General features: G+C 40.5%; 4 protein-coding genes across 4 annotated transcripts; 1 reads left to right on the top strand and 3 right to left on the bottom strand.

The window, feature by feature from the left end:
- Nucleotides 1-873: 873 nt before the first annotated feature.
- On the bottom strand, nt 874-2710 carry LOC145229901 (uncharacterized). The gene is made up of 2 exons (XM_080095244.1): nt 1097-2710; nt 874-923 (listed from the first exon to the last, which is right to left on the bottom strand). The coding sequence occupies exon 1, from the start codon at nt 2701-2703 to the stop codon at nt 1399-1401; it is 1305 nt and encodes a 434-aa protein (XP_079951370.1). The 5' UTR covers nt 2704-2710; the 3' UTR covers nt 874-923; nt 1097-1398.
- A 25-nt stretch (nt 2711-2735) lies between these two features.
- Nucleotides 2736-4509, bottom strand: LOC145229555 (uncharacterized). Its single transcript, XM_080094908.1, has 2 exons — nt 3696-4509; nt 2736-3646 (listed from the first exon to the last, which is right to left on the bottom strand). Exons 1-2 carry the CDS (start codon nt 4507-4509, stop codon nt 2736-2738), a joined length of 1725 nt encoding a protein of 574 aa, XP_079951034.1.
- A 112-nt stretch (nt 4510-4621) lies between these two features.
- On the bottom strand, nt 4622-6762 carry LOC145229554 (uncharacterized). The gene is made up of 2 exons (XM_080094907.1): nt 6576-6762; nt 4622-6312 (listed from the first exon to the last, which is right to left on the bottom strand). Exons 1-2 carry the CDS (start codon nt 6760-6762, stop codon nt 4622-4624), a joined length of 1878 nt encoding a protein of 625 aa, XP_079951033.1.
- A 7738-nt stretch (nt 6763-14500) lies between these two features.
- On the top strand, nt 14501-17258 carry LOC145229104 (uncharacterized). The gene is made up of 8 exons (XM_080094368.1): nt 14501-14558; nt 14738-14790; nt 14926-15044; nt 15583-15654; nt 15723-15817; nt 16411-16492; nt 16558-16629; nt 16709-17258. The coding sequence occupies exons 1-8, from the start codon at nt 14551-14553 to the stop codon at nt 16835-16837; spliced, it is 630 nt and encodes a 209-aa protein (XP_079950494.1). The 5' UTR covers nt 14501-14550; the 3' UTR covers nt 16838-17258.
- Nucleotides 17259-19788: the final 2530 nt, after the last annotated feature.

The raw sequence follows: 19788 nt of genomic DNA, 5'->3' as shown, positions 1-19788 counted from the left end.
CCCGTAAACGCGCCCCGGTTTTAGCGCGGAACGTCACACGAGGGGGGATTGAAACGCGATTCCTAAAGGTCTCCAACACGCAGTCCACACAGATAGGGTGTTTTGTAGATCTTATATTCAAACACTTTCAACGAAGAATGAAGAGGACGGTGGGAGGCGATAGAAACGACAGGAAACGGATAGGAAACGGTTTCTACAAAGACATGGCATTAGCACTGCGCTTTAAATGTAGGAATGTAACTTTAAGCTCATCAACTGTTATGGGAACCGGAAGACAACAAATAACATGGGCGATCCCAGAAATCACTGTCACACACCTAAATACACAATAAAACATGAGACCACAATATGCCATTATACACAATGCTTACCAAACTATGTAGAGCAAAGTATATATAAAACACAAGTAGTCCAACCCATTGTTACGCGATAGAGCCGCATGGACGCCATTTTGTGTCCAAATTAATACAGCAGGTATAGGGAAAAACGCATAAATTGTCTGATTTTTACAAACTGGTGGGATTTAACGCGAGTTTGATAGGTAAAATCGAATAAAACTTTTGGGTTCTAACATTTGAGCGTGATAATGCACGCTGAACGCAAATATTTAAAGTTTACATGAAAATTAAGCGGCCAAATTTACATGAAAAACAGCAATTTAGCTTTTAATATTGCGTTGAAATGTTAGAACCCAAAATTTTCATTCAATTTGGCGAATCAAATTCGCGTCTATGCTCTCCAGTTTGTAAAAATCAGACAATTTGTGTGTTATTTTTCTCTACCCACAGTATCATTTTGGACACAAAATGGCTACATAGGCTTTATTGCGTAACAATAGGTTGGACAACTTGTGTTTTATATAGACTTTGATGTAGAGCAACAGTGTAGAAAGTCACGCTTCACGTGAATATCGTACAAGAACGCTGCGTAAACAAATACAACTTAAATAAACCCAATTACACGCACAGTACGACTATTAAAAAAGGGGAATGACATTTTAGGTCATTGCAGTTTAGGTCAAGTTCACAGCGGTTAGCAGTCATTATGGTAATTCACAATATTGAGTCATTAAACACATATATACAAAGTGACTCACCAATAATCGTCAATAAACAGCTTTTCTACAACAACCGACGCAGCACCGTGCTCCACGGAAGTCAGCAACGAAAAGAACTAAACCACGTTGCGTTATCACACAAAACTGGCAGTCCATTGTTACGTCACACAACGCAATAGATTACAACACAAGTTGTACTGAGGAAATGCGGGAATCTATAGAAATCGGCAATTACTGGCAAATAAGATGTAACATACCGCCCCACAATGTACGAATCCAAGGAGTACATTTACAACACAACACACAAACATCGGCAGTAATTGCGAACACAAAAAAAAAAACTAATCACGCATCGCGTCGTCGCGGCATAGCAAGCACAATTTTGCAATTGGGCGTCTCAAGGCACCAGTGTGAGTCTTGACCACCACCTGGCACACTACTCCCTTTCGATCAGGAAGCACATCGGTCACGCGACCCAGAAGCCATTTGCTCCTGGGCTGATTATCATCCGCTACAAGCACGACGTCACCGACTGCGAAATTGGAATGTCCATTTGCCCACTTGGATCTGGGCATTAGCGTCGGCAGGTGCTCGCGCGACCATCGCCGCCAAAATTGGTCGGCCAAGTATTGTACTTGGCGCCAACGGTTACGATGGAAACAGTCCTTCCCCGTAAACAGTCCAGGGGACATATTCGGCGCTGCACGTTGCAGCAGTAGGTGATTTGGTGTAAGGGGCTCCTCATCCTTCGAATCGAACGTCACCGGAACCAAGGGACGAGAGTTCAGGATGGCCTCGACCTCCACCATCAGCGTCATCAGTTTCTCATCGGACAATGTCTGCTCCGAAAGCAGAGCGTTGATAATTTTGCGCACAGATCGTATCATTCGCTCCCAAACCCCACCCATGTGGCTGGTAGTGGGAGGATTGAAGCTCCACGCAATATCACGTTGTTGCAGATATTTGTAGATCTGCCTTTGATTCCACCTGTTCAGCTCTTCGCGCAGGATGCGCTCAGCTCCAACGAAGTTTGTGCCGTTGTCGCTGTAGATCTTGTCTGGCCGTCCTCGACGACCGATAAAACGTCGGAGAGCTCCAATAAAGGAGTCCGTAGACAGTGAATGCGCTATCTCAATGTACGCGGCCCTGGTGGAAAAACAGGTAAAGATGCACCCGTACCTCTTTACCTCACTTCGTCCTTGCTTCACAAGGAAAGGTCCAAAGTAGTCGACACCGACCACTGAGAACGGCGGCTTATTGGCCTGCAGTCTCGCAGCAGGAAGGTCTGCCATCATCTGTTTGCCCAGGGAGCCATTTCTTCGTCGACAGGAAACACACTTGCCTAGAACACGACGAACCGCTACCCCTCCTTTGATGATCCAGTAGCGGTGCCTGAGAGACGACCACGTGTGTCCCATTCCAGAATGGCCAACCTCGTCATGCTGTTGCATAATCACCAGGTCTGTAAATCGATGGTCGTATGGAAGAATCATCGGATGCTTCACATCAAACTCGACACATGCACGCTCGAGCCTTCCACCAACTCTCATAACTCCATCGACAAGAATCGGGTTCAGCTTCCCAAGAGCTCTCTTTTTCGTTGGCAAACGAACGGCTTCGCCTTTGGCTTTTGACATCGCAGCCATAACGTCTGGAAAACTTCGTCTCTGTACATACTTTACAATCTCAAGCTCGGCAGTATGAGTTCAACAACGGTCAGTTGCCCAGTAGGTGCTTGATATTTGGCAGGAAACCTCGACTTGAATCTGAGCAACCAGCTTACAGCCCTTTTCAGCTGATTGAGCGATGAGTATCTGGCAATGAGTCGATCCGTAGCGGATTCGCTGGCGACCAGACAAACAGTTTGAGTTTCTTTCTTAACCAAAAGAAATTCGATTGGCAATGACGACAAGTCCGGACAGGTGGGCCATGTAACTTCTTGCTCCCAAAGAAACTGGGGTCCACTAAGCCATCGGCTGGACCTAAGGAATTTATTCACACTAAGTCCACGAGACGCTTCATCTGCTGGATTTACCTTGGTGCTGACGTGTCTCCATTGACTAGGCCGGGAAACATCCTCGATTTTGGCCAAGCGATTTGCAACAAACACTGGAAAGCGCTTATTGCAGTTGCGAATACTTTGAAGAACCGCAGTCGAATCCGTCCAGAACACGGATTGGCATTCGTACAGTTGCAGCTCCTTTCTCACAAGTCGATCCAACTTGGCTGCAACAACGGCCGCCGTCAGCTCTAGGCGGGGAATCGAACATGTCTTCAGGGGGGCAACGCGTGCCTTGCCTATTACAAACGAGCAGTGAATGCGTCCTCGCTCGTCTACCAGCCTCAGATAGGTCACCGCGCCGTAAGCTGTAGATGACGCATCTGCAAAATGGTGCAATTCCGTTTTTCGCACCTTACCAAAATCGTGTGGCTTCACGCATCTTGGCAGAACGACGTCTCCTAAGCGCGGTAGTTGCTGCAACCATTTTGCCCACGATACGGAGTCTTCATCGGAAAGAACGTCATCCCATCCCAGCTGCTTTCTGCAGAGATCTCTTTGCATCGTCTTGGCCACCACGATCACAGGCGCTGCAAAGCCAAGAGGATCGTATAAGAAACTTTACATCGACATTGAAACCGAACTCGTCCGACGAAACGTTCCATCCAACACCAAGTACCCTCTCGCAGGAGGAATCATCCACGTCCAGCTCCTTCACCGATTTAGCTCGTTCCTCTTCATCAATAGACGCGAGAACTCGCTCGCTGTTGCTAAGCCACTTGGTTAGCCGAAATCCCTTCTTCTTGAGAAGTGCACAAATACCTTTGACCAACTGAACTGCTTCTGCTTCAGTCGACACGGATTTTAAACAGTCGTCAACGTAGAAATTCTTTTCTACCGTCTCGACGACTTCATTTGAAAATTCGCTTCGCAAATCATCAGCGGCTTGTTTAAGACAAAAACTCGCGCAGGAAGGGGAAGAAGTCGCTCCAAACAAATGAACAAGCATCCTGTGTGCGGTGGGCTTCTTGGACACATCGCCATCGGGCCACCACAAGAACCGAAGTGCATCACAATCTGTCGGCTTCACACGAATCTGATGAAACATGGCCTCCACGTCGGCCACAAGAGCTACCCTTTCCATCCGAAACCTTGAAAGAACTCCTACTAAGGAATTGGTCAGATCCGGACCCTGGAGTAAAGCATCATTCAACGACTGGTCGCGGTATTTGGCAGCACAGTCAAAAACTACCCGCACCTTTCCGGGCTTGTGCGGATTTGTAACAGGGTGATGCGGCAGGTACCATTCTACCTTTGCAGACTGTTCCTTATCTGGAACTTCTTCGGCATAGCCTTTAGCTATGTAACCCTGTACCGTCTTTGTATACGCGTCGCGTAGTACGGCGTCGCGTCTCAGGCGACGTTCCAAAGAACCCAAACGGTTTAGCGCCATGTCCCGGTTGCACCGAAGCGGTTGTGCGTTCGGGTGCCATGGCAACGGCAACTCATAATGACCTTGGTTAAATTGCACACAGGTTTTCATTTTATCCAAGACGTACCGGTCTTCACGCGACATAGGCATCGCGTCGGCGTTGGTGTCTTGAAAGTCGGTCTTCCACATTCGCTCTTCTCTTCTCGTGCAGTGAATCATTGGCAACTTGAGTAAAGTTGACGGAAAACAAATCGGTTGACTTGTTAGAGACAGGTCCTGCCAATGCCCATCCAAGTGGAACTCTAAATGCAACAGGTTGCTTCGGTTTTCCCTTTCGTACCTCTTGCACGAGAAAGGCCTCTGGAACGTCCAGCCCGATGAGCAACAAAGCTTCACTGCAATCTACCTGTGGGAATGACAGGTCTCTGATATGTGGCAGCGCATCCAATTCCGCGTTTCTCGGAAACTTGTTGGCGGTAATAGGCAGACAATCAACAGCGAACACCTCGGGAAGTTCCACGGTTGCGGAGCCGTCGAGCGAAGCAACAGATAAATTGACCCTTTTGCCCTCGCGCCTGCGACTGTCTCCGTTGACCGTTTTAAGCGTTACGTTGCTCGGTTCACCTCGCAGACCAAGCTTGTCCGTCAGTTTCTTGTCGCACAAGGTAATGCCCGAACCAGTATCTAAAAGAGCGTACGTATCAACAGCCCTACCGTTAGTACGGACCTTGACCGCAACCATCATCAAGTTGACGCTCTGTCTACCAGAAGAAGTATGACAGTCCTTTCCAATCGCCGACACAACCGAACAAAGAGTCCGTTCCGGCACAGGTCCTTTGACAGGAGACTCGTCCTCTCTCTTCTCTGGCGGATGCAGCAAGGTGTGGTGAGCTTCGTTGCAGTCCCTCACGGTATACGCCTTGGGGCTGTTGCACTTAGTGGCAAAGTGCCCAAATCTGAAACAATTATCACAGAGTCTGCGGCGCCGGGTGACGCGCAGACGATCACGGTAACACCGGGATTTAAATTCCTCGCATTTAGAAAGCACGTGGTTTCCCGAACAGCACTGACACAGCGGGGCGGTGGGAAAATGGGAAGGTCCAGCACGAGCCTTAGGCCTAGATTCTTGTTCGCTTACGACGACATGACTGGAAGCCTTTACGTGACTACTTTTACCTTTCGCCCTTTTGGCTTCGTTACGATGCTCATCCAGCACGCGGCTAAACAACGAGTTTGCAATCTGGTCCTCCGTTTCCACGAAAGTAACAAGATGTTCGAACAGAGGTTCACGGCCAGTCTCTTTGATTATTGATGCGACACGCCTTTTCCAAGCCTCCTGCATCTTGAACGGCAGACGATTCACGACAGCAATCAACGTAGGGTAATTATTCATCTCGGAATGCTCGTCAATGTCTGAAAGTGTAAGTAAACAATCGCGCAGCGACTGCGCAAGCTCGCTCAAACCAGCAGCATCGTTCGGTCGCAACTCTGGACCGTTGACAACACACCTTACACATGCATGAGCGATTATATGTGACTTGCCAAAGCGGTCGTACAGTAACTGTCTCGCTTGTTTGTACCCTTTTTCCTTTAATCTAAAGCAGTGTTCAATCAATTTACGGGCCTTGCCATCACAATGCTGCGCCAAATACGACAATTTGGCACCATCGTCATCGACCTTGTCGTCGATACGAGAATCGAAATTGCGAACAAACTTCCAATAGTCCATTGGATTGCCGTCAAAGACGAGAACTTTGGGCTTTGGTCTGTTTATGTGCTTTACAAGTGATGCAATCTCATTGTCATGCACGCCAGTTGGCTTGACTGAATCATATGTACAGGTATTATTTACAATTGGGTTTGTTGCTGTGAAAGAACCTCTTTCGTCGAAAGAAGAATTAATTTTAGGCGCATATTGGGGCAGGGACTTCGACGGAACAACATAGTCAACCACATACCGCTGGTCAGGAGGGCTTCGCTGTGACGTGACAGGCGGTGATGTGAACAACACGCGACGTTGATCCCCGAGCGTCTCCTCCAGGGGAGGCGTGGTCGATTTACCAGAACCTTCCTTCACCGTCACGTACTGTTGCCTGACATCTCGTCCCAAACCTTCTCTTCAACCTCTGCGGCTTGTAGCTGGTGCTGCAGTTCCAGCATTTCCATTTTGTCCCTTTGGCGCTGTTCTTCTTCAGCACGACGGATTTCTTCTTGTGCACGTCGCATGTCTTCTTCTGCGCGACGAATCTCTTCCTCGGCACGTCGCCTTTTCATTTCTTGCTGCTGTCTGGCCAGCTCCTGCTTCTGCGCAGTCTGCTGAATGGCAAGACGCGTGAGCTGTGTCGTTACTTTAACTCTAGTTCTACTATTAGTCGAAAAACTAGTCAACAAACGGTTAAAACTTGTCTTCAACACACGGTTGAAGCTTTCTTCAACGGTAAACTACTGTTCAGCGAACAGTTAAAACTTGATCTCGAAAAGCAGTTGAAACTTGATTTCAACTGCAAATTGTGTTCAACACCCAGTTGAAACTTGATTTCAACTGTAGACTTGCATTCAACCTCAGTTGAAACTTTCATGTAACGTCCCGTGAACGCGCCCCGGTTTTAGCGCGGAACGTCACACGAGGGGGGATTGAAACGCGATTCCTAAAGGTCTCCAACACGCAGTCCACACAGATAGGGTGTTTTGTAGATCTTATATTCAAACACTTTCAACGAAGAATGAAGAGGACGGTGGGAGGCGATAGAAACGACAGGAAACGGATAGGAAACGGTTTCTACAAAGACATGGCATTAGCACTGCGCTTTAAATGTAGGAATGTAACTTTAAGCTCATCAACTGTTATGGGAACCGGAAGACAACAAATAACATGGGCGATCCCAGAAATCACTGTCACACACCTAAATACACAATAAAACATGAGACCACAATATGCCATTATACACAATGCTTACCAAACTATGTAGAGCAAAGTATATATAAAACACAAGTAGTCCAACCCATTGTTACGCGATAGAGCCGCATGGACGCCATTTTGTGTCCAAATTAATACAGCAGGTATAGGGAAAAACGCATAAATTGTCTGATTTTTACAAACTGGTGGGATTTAACGCGAGTTTGATAGGTAAAATCGAATAAAACTTTTGGGTTCTAACATTTGAGCGTGATAATGCACGCTGAACGCAAATATTTAAAGTTTACATGAAAATTAAGCGGCCAAATTTACATGAAAAACAGCAATTTAGCTTTTAATATTGCGTTGAAATGTTAGAGCCCAAAATTTTCATTCAATTTGGCGAATCAAATTCGCGTCTATGCTCTCCAGTTTGTAAAAATCAGACAATTTGTGTGTTATTTTTCTCTACCCACAGTATCATTTTGGACACAAAATGGCTACATAGGCTTTATTGCGTAACAATAGGTTGGACAACTTGTGTTTTATATAGACTTTGATGTAGAGCAACAGTGTAGAAAGTCACGCTTCACGTGAATATCGTACAAGAACGCTGCGTAAACAAATACAACTTAAATAAACCCAATTACACGCACAGTACGACTATTAAAAAAGGGGAATGACATTTTAGGTCATTGCAGTTTAGGTCAAGTTCACAGCGGTTAGCAGTCATTATGGTAATTCACAATATTGAGTCATTAAACACATATATACAAAGTGACTCACCAATAATCGTCAATAAACAGCTTTTCTACAACAACCGACGCAGCACCGTGCTCCACAGAAGTCAGCAACGAAAAGAACTAAACCACGTTGCGTTATCACACAAAACTGGCAGTCCATTGTTACGTCACAAACATAAAATAAGGTCATTTAACATTTTATGACATAGAAATAAGGAGGTTAAAACAAAAGGAAATCTTAATGCAACAATATGCCTTGATCATTGATTATAAATAGCATCAATATCTAATTGAAATAATACAAAAACACAACAGGTCATATTGATAAAGTGGAGTACCCATTGAAGCAATATTCAGGAGCTAGTGATACGTACATACATTCTTGGCGATGTGTCTGTCCTTATTAATGGTGAAATGTTCTTCGAATAATAAGGTTCTTCTTCGAAGGATACGTCTGACTCAGAGTCCTCAAAATTACTTTTGGTGTATCCCTTTTTATACACAAAATTATTGACAGGGTTGTGCGCCCCGCGGAGACGCTTGGATTTCAAATGTACTGGCAAACGCGTCCAACTATTATATATTTTTGAGCAGATGCGCCCGATGCTATTTTTCTTCGACCAGGCAATTTGTGGATAGAAGCAAATGGGAATTTTACTTGTAGTTAAGAATATTTGGTATAAGCACCAAAGAAAAATCACCTTGTGTTATACACAGGGGCGGCCCGCGATCTATAACTTTGGCGATTGTATTTGGCCCCACAGTGACAAAGGTTGTCCACCCCTGATCTACGTTATCGGAGCTACGGCTTTCGGGTTCGGGCTTTTAATGTCGGGTTCAGGATTAAAAGTGGGGACCACACACAACTATACTTCGGCTGTTATAGCGATAAATTTTCATTTGCCATCGAGGTGTATACGAGCTGTCTTCGTGGAGATTTCGGCGAAACCTTTACCAGTAAGTTTCAAAAAAAGGATATTTTGGCAACACTGACACCCAGCAGACAATTATCATATCCCCCGGGCGTCAAATAGTTTAGCTTGGATTTGCTTGTTGTTAAAGTTAACAAAAGTTGAACTCAACACCTTTGTGGTAAGCGAAACTTCTTCCCACTGTTTACAGATTTATGTGTAGTCTATAGATTACCGGTTCGGTTTGGGTCAGGTTAACCTTAATCGCTGCTGCCTAATGGAATTCGATGCAACCTGCAAACGCTGTATTCTGCACATACACCATTTTATCAAGATTGCGTGTATAAAAAATTAGCATTTTTATATTATTGGATAAATGTATTCGAAAACTTATTGAAACATTATTATTTTTTAATATGTGCTTCAAAGAGCCTTTTTTTTATTTTTGCACCCCCGGCTTTGGTACTTCATACGCCTAGCGGTCCCCCCGGCAAAGAACTACCCAATTGCATTGTTTTAAATTCTTCTTGCATTTTGCTACGTAGCAATCGTTTTTACAAGCGTAAACACACCGGACCAGAGGGTTGTTGCGTAATCCAACATGATGCGATTTGCTAACCATGGTGTTATAATGACACAGACAATCAATCATTTCCGTCATGCCTCAAATAGCAGGCGAACGGCAGAAGGATGTGATATGGCTCGGTTTGCTCGGATGGGCCAGGAAACGTTTAGGCTTGCGTTGTTAAAAGAAACAAACCATGCATTTCAAAAACGAATAACTGACGCATTCTTTGTCGGAACTCTCGTAATTTTATTCGCGTGTATTCTCTTTTTGTTGTGTAAAGTTAGAAGCGTATGACGCAAGCTGGCAACCGGATATAAAGGCCGCGCCCAGTTGCGTCAGGATATATATAGAGGGCTCGCCCAGCTGCAAAAGAATTATGTTTTTGACTTTGTAAAGCCAGGTATTTGTATAATTTTACCTTGCATTGCATTTATTAAAATCAAAAGCTGGTGTGCTAAAGGTTGAATATATTTAGGGGCATAGCCCTGCTAAATAGTTTAACTCTAATTTAAACTCAAAATAGTGCACAGAGATCCACAAGCGTAAGAGTGAATTCACGCTTGATTAAGTATAAATTGATAGATTTAACCGTTGATCATATTTTAGTTTGTGACGACAGTTTGGACTTAAGACAGATAATTCAGTTTTTATAGACTAACTGGAAGCGTTAACAAGGGTGCATCTTAAATAAAAGGTCGCAAAACTAAAACAACTCTTAACTGAACTAATCATTTGCAATGTAATGATTGGTTTTAAACGTGTTGGAAAAATGGCGAAATCTTGCACAGGTTGCCACATTCTTGAGTGTTTTGCACACGACACAAAATTACAGACATTTTGCACACGACTCAAAATTCTTTGATGGGATTTTGGGCAATGCGGTACAAATTTAACATCAAGTTTTATCTTGTTACATGACAATTTTCCCGTTTATTTTCATAATACTGGGCTTCGCTGTTTTGCGTCGTATTAAAATGGCTGTGACTATTTCAGAAGCATCCTTTGTTGTTAGCCAAATAATAATCAAGCGGAAAAAACACATAATATGGGGGACACTGGTATTTAAACCATGTGCACTAGCGATGACTAGAATAGTGCTGGGTGACACTTGAAGAAAATACGAAGTCCAAGCAGCGTAACCGTCTTGAAGTTGAGCAAGATATTCGCTGTGCTCTGTCATCAACAGAGCCAAGAATTTTGAATTTTGCCGTAGATTTTCAACCCTTTTCATTTTCAGCTCTCTTTGCTTCGCTTTTTTCCGTATTTTTCCGTATCTATTTTGCTACCTGAGGCGTCACAAAATCTCTCATAGGAAGGAGGCGATATTGAAACATTGCGATCGGTTGGTCGTCAATCGTTGGGGCGGGGAGGGGCCTCTACACAGCAAAAACCTAAACATGGCGCCGCTGCTCAGTGCTTCGACCGCTTCAGTACAAACATTCAGCAATGGTTTTGCTATACTTTTTATATGTAAAAAAGACTGAAATCACAAATCTGTTTCATTTTGTGACGTAACCAAGAACATTGTGCGACCTATTAGTTTTGTCTTTTGTCTGAAGACAAGAAACACCAGATAAATAGCAATCCTAAAAATCTAACAGTTCGCCTATTGTGATGTTACAAGATTACATTATGACCTCAGGAACCAGCCAAAGAGGCGTAAAAACCGTCAAATGGCAGCCATTGGCCGGCACAATGCATTTCAAAGGCAATGGCAGTTCTTGGCCACGGGCTGAACAAAACTTTTTACTTTTTTATTTTTCATTTTTCATTTTTTTCTTTTACTTTTTTTAGTTATTTTTTTTGAAATATTTTTTGTTTAATAATTTTTTTTTTTAAGTTTTGATTTATTATTTTTTGAGTGGCAGCTGTCGGCCACCAGACATGTCATTTACTAAACATAGGTATGCATGCCGTTCGAACCCGTAAAAATTAACATAAAAAACTGTTCTTATAGTCAGACGCAAAAATTGCAGTAGACTTTTTAAACCTTTTCCTTTGCATCCGCTTTAAGCTTATTTTTCAAAAAAATGCGAAGTTAGGCGCTTTTAAGTATTTAAGGGCCTAAAAGGGATAAAAGGTGCTGCACAGGCCCCACAGAAAGACATTCCGGCCAATTTATTAAAAACCCTTGGTCTAACTCTAACACTTTATTCACAGTTCAGTTGCTTTGGTGGCCATATGTACATGTTGATTATAATGACACTTCATTTGGAAAATTGACTTCAGGAATCTATACCACAGTAATTCCTAAAATGACTAAGTTGGTATAAGCCCATTAAAGGCGCCATACCGAAGCAGCTGCTCACCAAGCATTCACCTTCAATAGGCCTGGCTTACTGTGATTTATATATGAGTGTGCCTGGTCTGCATATAGACGCTTCAGGGCTGATCCCGGTTATGGATTGATGTTCATCTTATACGGTATAAGTTATGATTTTCTTATTACAAGATTTATTATATAGAACATGCAACAAAATAATGGATATAGAAGAACATTTTTTGCCTGGTATTCACTATAAAGCACACAGAAATACATTTTTATTTCTTGATAATAATTGGTTGTGTTTCTACACTGGGCAACCAATTATTACAAAACAACGTAGGCTACAGATAATACTTCTTTTCACTACTCGATTCTGCAAAATGGCGCGAATTACCAGCCATTTTGCTTCTGTGAGCGAGCGCTGAAGGCTTAAGTGTGGAAAATTATTTTTTGCTTTATCTACAACAAGAATGTACAACAATAGCTCTTGACTTTGCATTGAATTAAAAAAATTCATTACCTAATCTTTGCTGTTTCATAAAGTGCCGCCCGCAATTGACGTATCCTTGGTTTGTGCGTCTGTTAGGTTTTATTCCACCATAGCAACTACACCAGTGCTCTAATTAAACCGGGTATACTGTATACCCAAGTGTATACCGCATTAAAACTGGGATATAAAACTGAATAATGGTATACGATGGGGAATACAACTTAGGTCAGGCATAGCATCCTGTCCACCCGTGTGAGATGACCTGCTTATTTTGGAAATTATTGCGTCAGTTGGGATTGGAACGTTAGCTTATGTTGTTTTGAACAATTTTATCACTTTGACCAAGCAGCTAAATATTAGTTGACTTTTTTGCTTTCTGTATACAATAAAAAAATTGGTATACCAAGTTACAGGAAAATAGTATAATGTGTACAACGGTAAAAAAGGTTAAAGGTCACTGAACTACACTATCGTTTCAAAAAGGGTCCAATCAATATGTTGTCAGTCAAGCGGATTTTCAAAGAACTCGCAACAAAACGTGACGAACTGAAAGTATGTGAAGGTTTATCTACGTCTGGTGGTTTAACTGTATGTTTGCATTGCGTTTGCAAGCAAGAAGATCATGTTGTGTTGGTTAACTCGGCGTTGATTTTATCTGATTAAACCTTTCTCCGGTAATTTTGAGCATGCATTGTGGCTGGCATACATAAACTATAATGGCATACCTGTCTACGTTTGAGTGGCATTGTATTATACAAATGACGAAAAGTTACCGTAAACTTCAATGTTTTGAAATGGTATGTCTAGACTTTAGTTTTAATTTGCAGCAGGTGACTTAGAAAATGTTTGTCATCCTCCATCTTCTAGTCCGTTAAGGTCAAACTTTTTTTATAAACTTGTTCTTTTCACTTCTTTTTCAAAACATGATTAAATTTGCTGGTATTATTACAACATATAATACAGGGGTAGGCAACCCCTGGCATGGGTGCCAAGGATGGTACGAGAAGTGATTTTGAGTGACACGCCAAACGGTTTGCGCCCTTATATTGAAGTACTAATTAAACTGATACATTGCTTGTTTTTATTATTTATCATGTCGTTGTCTTAAAATCAAGCATATATGCACAAAACACTCTGCTTTCAGCTTACTATTACTGCACCCGCCGCTAAAAGGTTGCCGACACCTGATATAATAGTGTAATGTGCTTGGCACTGCCGTTTCTAAAGCCGTTTTTCCAGGAGCATAGTTTCATGAACTTTTACACTAATCGTCAGCATATTTTTACTAATTCAACTCATTTGTATACTTCCAGACGGTAGACGGTAGTAATGTATTTTTACTGTAAACATAATATGTCATTTGTAAAACATCAATCTATAGTAAAAACACTTGTGTTACTATTGTAGGCATGTTACACACCAAACACGCACAATAACAACAGCTCTGTTACATGATGATAAGCATCTTATCTTATTTCTGGAAGCGTCATAAACATATTATACATCAGAGTTCAACCAGGTACGCAATAACCAGACGCTTTAGCGGTTTAGCGATTCTTGTGGGCACATTTTGATATTAGCATGACCTCCACTGATGCTTAGAACATATGTTTCTTTTGTACCATGAATTCCACCATCCACCAATGTTAGTATCAATGTTTTGTTGGTATAAATGTTTACACATTAGGACCTATGATTAGGTTATACCTGATTCTGGACCAAGAGGTTTTTTAGTTGCAAAACATTTTAAACTAATTTAACTCACATTTTACGAAACTTTTGGTAATTGCAAGTAAAGTTGAAACTAGAATCGAGATGGTTACCATTTGCAACAAGGCTTTTAATTTTTCTTCCGATCCTGGTGCTTTACAGAGTCCACAAAAAGAACAAGGAACTCTTTACAAATTACATAACGGCCTGCAGCAATCCTTGCGGACCGGGTTGTGGCAAACGACATCGGATTCCATGAAGATGTCTGGACGAGAACAGCCAAACGACCGGCATGTGCGTGAAAAAAGGCGCTTGTGAATGATGAATCTAGATTTAAGATCTAAAGAAAATGATTTTATTTATCACTAACCTATAATACTGAAGAAAAAAGAAAGCCCTATAAAAGAAGACTTGGTCGCTACATCACGTATTGTCTCAAAGCAAATTTCTAAACTGCTCTGGTCGATCTACGTTCAGTATGGAAATGTAAGTACAAGCTCGCAAATGATGTCAGAACGGAAAGGCAATGCATGATATAAGAGTTCTTTTTTTTGTTTACGTAGAAATTTTGTTTTTACATTTTACTTTAAAAGCATTGTTACGAAACATAAAACCTATTCCCCCAAACATAAATATTTTTCATTTCATGTTCGCGTCGCGGTTAGAAAAGAACTGACGCGTGTCATCAAAAGAGGAATCCGTCAACGGACTTTTCTAAGTATTGAGAAATATTCTTTGTCAAAAAATAAAAAGTTTATGCCTCACATAACTGACGAAATATATAAAGCATCAACAACCGAAATTTAATCAGACGTTTTTTTCTTTATAAAATACTTCATTCGGCATTTTTTAGGAATCATGGCTCTACTGAGCATGGTATGCTTGGCCAAGGCGGGAACTTTCAACACAAGACAGAGGCGCTTTTTTGCTGCACTAGACGAAAGTATTGATCTCTTGTGCTACACACGCTCCGTATGTATTCTATCCATATTGAACTGTAATTCTTCTTCTCAATGGCACGGTTTAATTTAAATAACAATTCGTTTCTGCATGATCGCAAAAAAAATTCTCAATTTGTGTCTCAAATGATGAAGGGTTGTTTTCTAGGATTTCGGATTACATATAATCAATTAATGCCAGATGTGCACTTCAAACACAAACTGCTTACATAGCTTGTAGCTTTTTGTGCCGAGTTTTTTTTCGGTGTTTGGAATCTTGCTCTTCCTGCATGAGGACATGATACTTATTTGTGGTCACACATAAGCATGTGAATAATCTCTGGTTTTAACTTTTACTACGTAACTGTTCTTCATATTTTGGGTTGTGTTAGCGTTTGGTGGTTCATGTGTTTTAGTTAATTTTTATTGCACTACGACTATTTGAAATACAAAGGTAAACAGATTTAAGCGAGCACCGTGTTGTTGGCTACTGTAGGTTGGCTCGCACTATCCTTATTTAGGAAATTTTGCTAGTGTAACCTAAAAAAACTTAAACATGACCATGTTTACAGGTCGAATCTCAGACCATTTGCGAGTCAGTATTTCAACGTAAATCAAGTCCAGTTTCACGAAAAGTTCAAAAAGTAGGTTTTATCAATGCATGCTTGCCATTGGATGTAAAAAAGGTAAACCATTTTAACTTTTTCTTTAGTTGACATGCACGAACAACATGCTGCAATCTCGAACAACGCAATTGTACCAGGCCTGTGTTGACGTTTGCAAAATCCGTGCTTCAAGAGATCACATGTGAGTACTGAGCAGTTAACTCACACAGGTTTTCTCGAGGTTTTACTTATTATGGTATTTTTAGTTAAGTATCACTTTCATTATTTTGAAAGACACTGTCAACAATAAATAGAAACTTGATAAAATTTTAAGCTTAGGCGCGCAACACTTTGCAAACTGGACATACAAGTATTCGAAATTAACGAGAACTTGTTGAAATCGAATTCGCACATTTGTCAAATTAAACCACGCTACGTGTCCGCACCCTCTGCATGCCTGTAGAAACGCTAGTGACCTGAGTTCGAAAAAAAGTTGTATGTCTTCTTGCGGTGACGTAAGCCTAAATACGTCGGAAATCATTCACGTATTGAGTCCATAACACTAGACGTAAAGGGCAGATACATGTTTTTTTAAGTTCTTGAGTATGGCACAATGTTTTAGCCATGACATGTAAATTGTTTTATAAAATGAAATGACATCTTTGTAGTTTTATAAAAAATGCTAGCATATGTCCATATTATGGTAATATATAATTTTTTTCAATTATATTACTGACATGTTGAATAAACTTTGTTAAAGGTTTTCAAGTCATATTCGTTTATTCATATTTTTAGGACATCTCAAAATCCGTCGTGGGTCAACATCACTAAGGCATGCGAGCACTATCTCTTTCCATCCGTTATTCAATATTGCTTTGTAAGTATGTAACATGTTTTAATGTGTACAGAAATTTTAACACAAAACAAATTTGTTGACTTTAGCACAACGAAACAAATTTGCGTTGCGACGGTCCGATAACCGATACCACCGGACGAAATGACGAAATAGCTTTGGTGAGTTTAATTTGCGCTGTTCAATAAAGCGCGCTTTTCAAGAGTTTTAGTATTGCTAAAGTTGGTTTTGAATTTGCAGGAAGAAGTGCGACCGGTTTTCGAACGTATTATTCAACTTCTACATGAGCTGCGTCAACTCACACTGACCCACAGCAGTCACCCGCGCTTACTTCGTCGACGCCGTCCCTCTCGTCATTCAAAAGCATAATGTTTCAAATAAAATTTTAAAATATTAAACACGCCAATCAGAAAAGCTAAAAATATAAAACTTGTACAATTTAAAAAAATTAAAACTTTTTTGTAGATATGTGTTGAGTTTTTTGAAAAAAAAATGCATTTTAAGTCATGTATGTTATTTACAGGTAAAATATGTTTTAACCGCATTGCCGCACATTGTAAATATTTATAATTTTTGGTGTTTGACCTTACTGATATGTGCTAAGCCGGTGTGAGGTATTTTTGGCTGTTGTCGTAAGTTGTTATTTCGTGATTTCTTTCGTTGCCCACCCAAGGCAAACTACAAGACCAAATTCTCGTGCTGTAGAAATAGTTCCGTCATATTATGGTATTATTTTCGAACTAAAACAGTTATTGCCTTTATTGTACAGTTATTGCCCAAAAAATAAAAATAAAACATGTCAGCTGAACTATATCTGTTTGTGCATTCTTGCTTTATTTCTAGAACGACTCATTTTCATGAAATCTTTGATACAAAAACTAGCAACAACAGCTTCACAAATTCCATATAGCTTACCATCAACTCGTATTATAGTCCGATAAAAGAAAGCTACAATAGATGAGCACAAGCTTATCATTATTGTCACAAGTATCTTGAAGTCAATTAAGTACAGTTTCTTTTTATCGTATGCATTGATTTAAAATGCACCTGTCTCTATTATAAACATCGTAATTCTTGAAAAATGATACTTGCGGTAAAACAGTGGCTATATAAACTGGGTCCAGTTTTTATAAAATTCGTTAAACCGCAGTGGTTTCGGGCGAAGAAAAGCCTAAAGTCTATTATAGCAAGATTTGTGAAACAAAATACTGAGAGAGTTTATAGTTTGTGAAAAACGCCGATAGGTTAGAAAATACTTCTGATAGATGTATATGTCCTGACTGAAAATTTAACGTGAAAACCACTAAATCGGTCACTGTATTTTGTTTGTTTAACGAAAACAAGTGCATTTCGCGTTTATAAGCATCATCCGTTTTTTTTCATATATTGTTTTCAGATTTTCAGATTATTTTTTATATTCTTTATCAGTCTTGATAATCATTACCGTTTAAAATCAGGGGTGCACAACCTTTTTGCTACGACGGCCGCATCTCAGATCCTTATTTCATACCCTGTTTGTTTTTCTTTAAATTACTGATGTAAAGAAATAGGTTTTTGTCATATATAAACCATACAATGGTACATAAAAAGTCCAAATTGATTTCTAATTTGATGCACAAATTGAGCTGAACAGCAGTCTGAAGATTAGTCTTAACTGTTTATGACGTCATAATCTGAATTGTGACGTTTTTGGTGTCTGTTTTTTCGCATTTTTTGTACACAATAGGGGTAAAAAGTCTGAGGTACATGGCTACTATAATACTCTTTCCATTTCCACCAAATCTGTTTTAAAACCAAATATTTGGCAAAATAGTTTTAGTTACATCACGGCCGCCAGTGCATGCATTTTAATATACATGTTCACGGCCGCACAAACTCGTCTCTGCGGCCGCATGTGGCCGTACGGCCGCAGGTTGTGCACCCCTGTACTAAATCATCAACTATATGTGGTATGCGCAAAGTTTGAGGTTATATGCTAGAGCTGAAGAGCCTCAGGGTTAACCGGGTCACCACAAATTGAACAGATAACACCGTCCTTAATCTCCCAAGCTGCTATACATGTCTGGACAAAGTCCTTGAATAACCACAGATATGTCTTGCCTTTCAGTTCGTTTGTTTATTACTTGAGAATGCGACACGCTAATGTGGAAAAAAGGTTGAAAGAGGATTACATGGATAAGTGTGACTGTATGTATACTCGGGATAAAGGCGTTAAACTGTACACAAAGGCTATTGCGATTTTATCTCATACAATTTCTGCACAAAGACAGAGCACAGGACAAATAATGCGGTTAAAACAATTGCAAACACAGTTCACAGAGTCACATCTACATCTCAATTCACAGTTGATTTTTTCCGACATTTTTTGTGTTCGGCACATAGACGCTTTCAAAAACATGTTACAGAAATACAACCAAAAATTTTTCAAAAAAATTCTCAAAACAGTGCAATGCCATAAATTAAAAAGAAAACAATTATAATCAAGACGCGCCGAAAGCTTGCCAAATAATGAAGCTAAATGCAAAGTATGGTTTAAGGTAAAAGTTTATTTTTTCAGGAAGCGAAAAGGATGACGTTAAAGATCAGTGGCGGCTCGTGCCTAAAATTTCTGGGGGTGCTGCTCAAAATTTTAGCCTTTATTGAACATATATAAGTTGGCAATATATAGAAAACCTACATTTATAGTTTTCTAGCCATTGTTTTGTGTAGAAAAACAAGTAATACAAATCTTAATTAGAAACTCCATTGTGACGTAATTTTTGTTACGCAATAATGTACACGAGTGTAAACACCAGACGATATCATTTGTGTATTTTGTTTACTTGCACAGCGACGGCTAAACACCATAACATGCAGTAATAATGTGGAACAAAAACACACGTGACACAGACTCGAAACTAAGCGGTTGTAAATACGGTAAAACACAACAAGAATATAAAAAAAGAGTAATGATTCGAAAAAGGTCGAAGTATTTCAGTTCGACAACATTTTAAAAAATGGCCATGTTTCAGTTAAGTAACCTTATGGTCACAGTCAGCGTTTTCAACATATTATATGACACTTCACAGATTATAATTGTCACACAAAAAACTAGCCATGCAGCTGTTTATTGGTATCATAACTGACAAATTTAACAACCACTTTACATTTGTGTCAGAACTTGTTTATTTTAACATCTTTTTTTGAATTTTTGTGTACAGACTATTATTTGTCTTTCAGATTTTTAACTGCTATAATTGCTGCTTTATTTGCTGGCAAATAGCTTATGATTGCTTTTTTTAAGTGCAAAACTCCTTCAAGCTTTAAAATTTACAACACTC

The sequence above is a fragment of the Phallusia mammillata genome, chromosome 5 (assembly GCF_965637545.1).
Source record: "Phallusia mammillata chromosome 5, kaPhaMamm4.hap1.1, whole genome shotgun sequence".
Taxonomy (NCBI): Eukaryota; Metazoa; Chordata; class Ascidiacea; order Phlebobranchia; family Ascidiidae; genus Phallusia; species Phallusia mammillata.
Note: the sequence above shows the minus strand (reverse complement) of the source record. Positions and strands in the feature narration are given on the sequence as shown.

What these genes read in the sequence shown, in the direction of transcription:
- LOC145229554 (XM_080094907.1), bottom strand. Translation starts at nt 6,762, where the DNA reads ATGAAAAGGCGACGTGCCGAGGAAGAGATTCGTCGCGCAGAAGAAGAC. An exon ending in GGACGAGATGTCAGGCAACA is followed by an intron (nt 6,313 to 6,575) that starts GTACGTGACGGT and finishes CATATGATTCAG; the next exon opens with TCAAGCCAACTGGCGTGCAT.
- LOC145229555 (XM_080094908.1), bottom strand. Translation starts at nt 4,509, where the DNA reads ATGGCGCTAAACCGTTTGGGTTCTTTGGAACGTCGCCTGAGACGCGAC. An exon ending in CGTTTCGTCGGACGAGTTCG is followed by an intron (nt 3,647 to 3,695) that starts GTTTCAATGTCG and finishes TTGGCTTTGCAG; the next exon opens with CGCCTGTGATCGTGGTGGCC.
- LOC145229104 (XM_080094368.1), top strand. An exon ending in CCGTCAACGGACTTTTCTAA is followed by an intron (nt 14,791 to 14,925) that starts GTATTGAGAAAT and finishes GGCATTTTTTAG; the next exon opens with GAATCATGGCTCTACTGAGC. An exon ending in TCTTGTGCTACACACGCTCC is followed by an intron (nt 15,045 to 15,582) that starts GTATGTATTCTA and finishes CCATGTTTACAG; the next exon opens with GTCGAATCTCAGACCATTTG.
- LOC145229901 (XM_080095244.1), bottom strand. Translation starts at nt 2,703, where the DNA reads ATGGCTGCGATGTCAAAAGCCAAAGGCGAAGCCGTTCGTTTGCCAACG.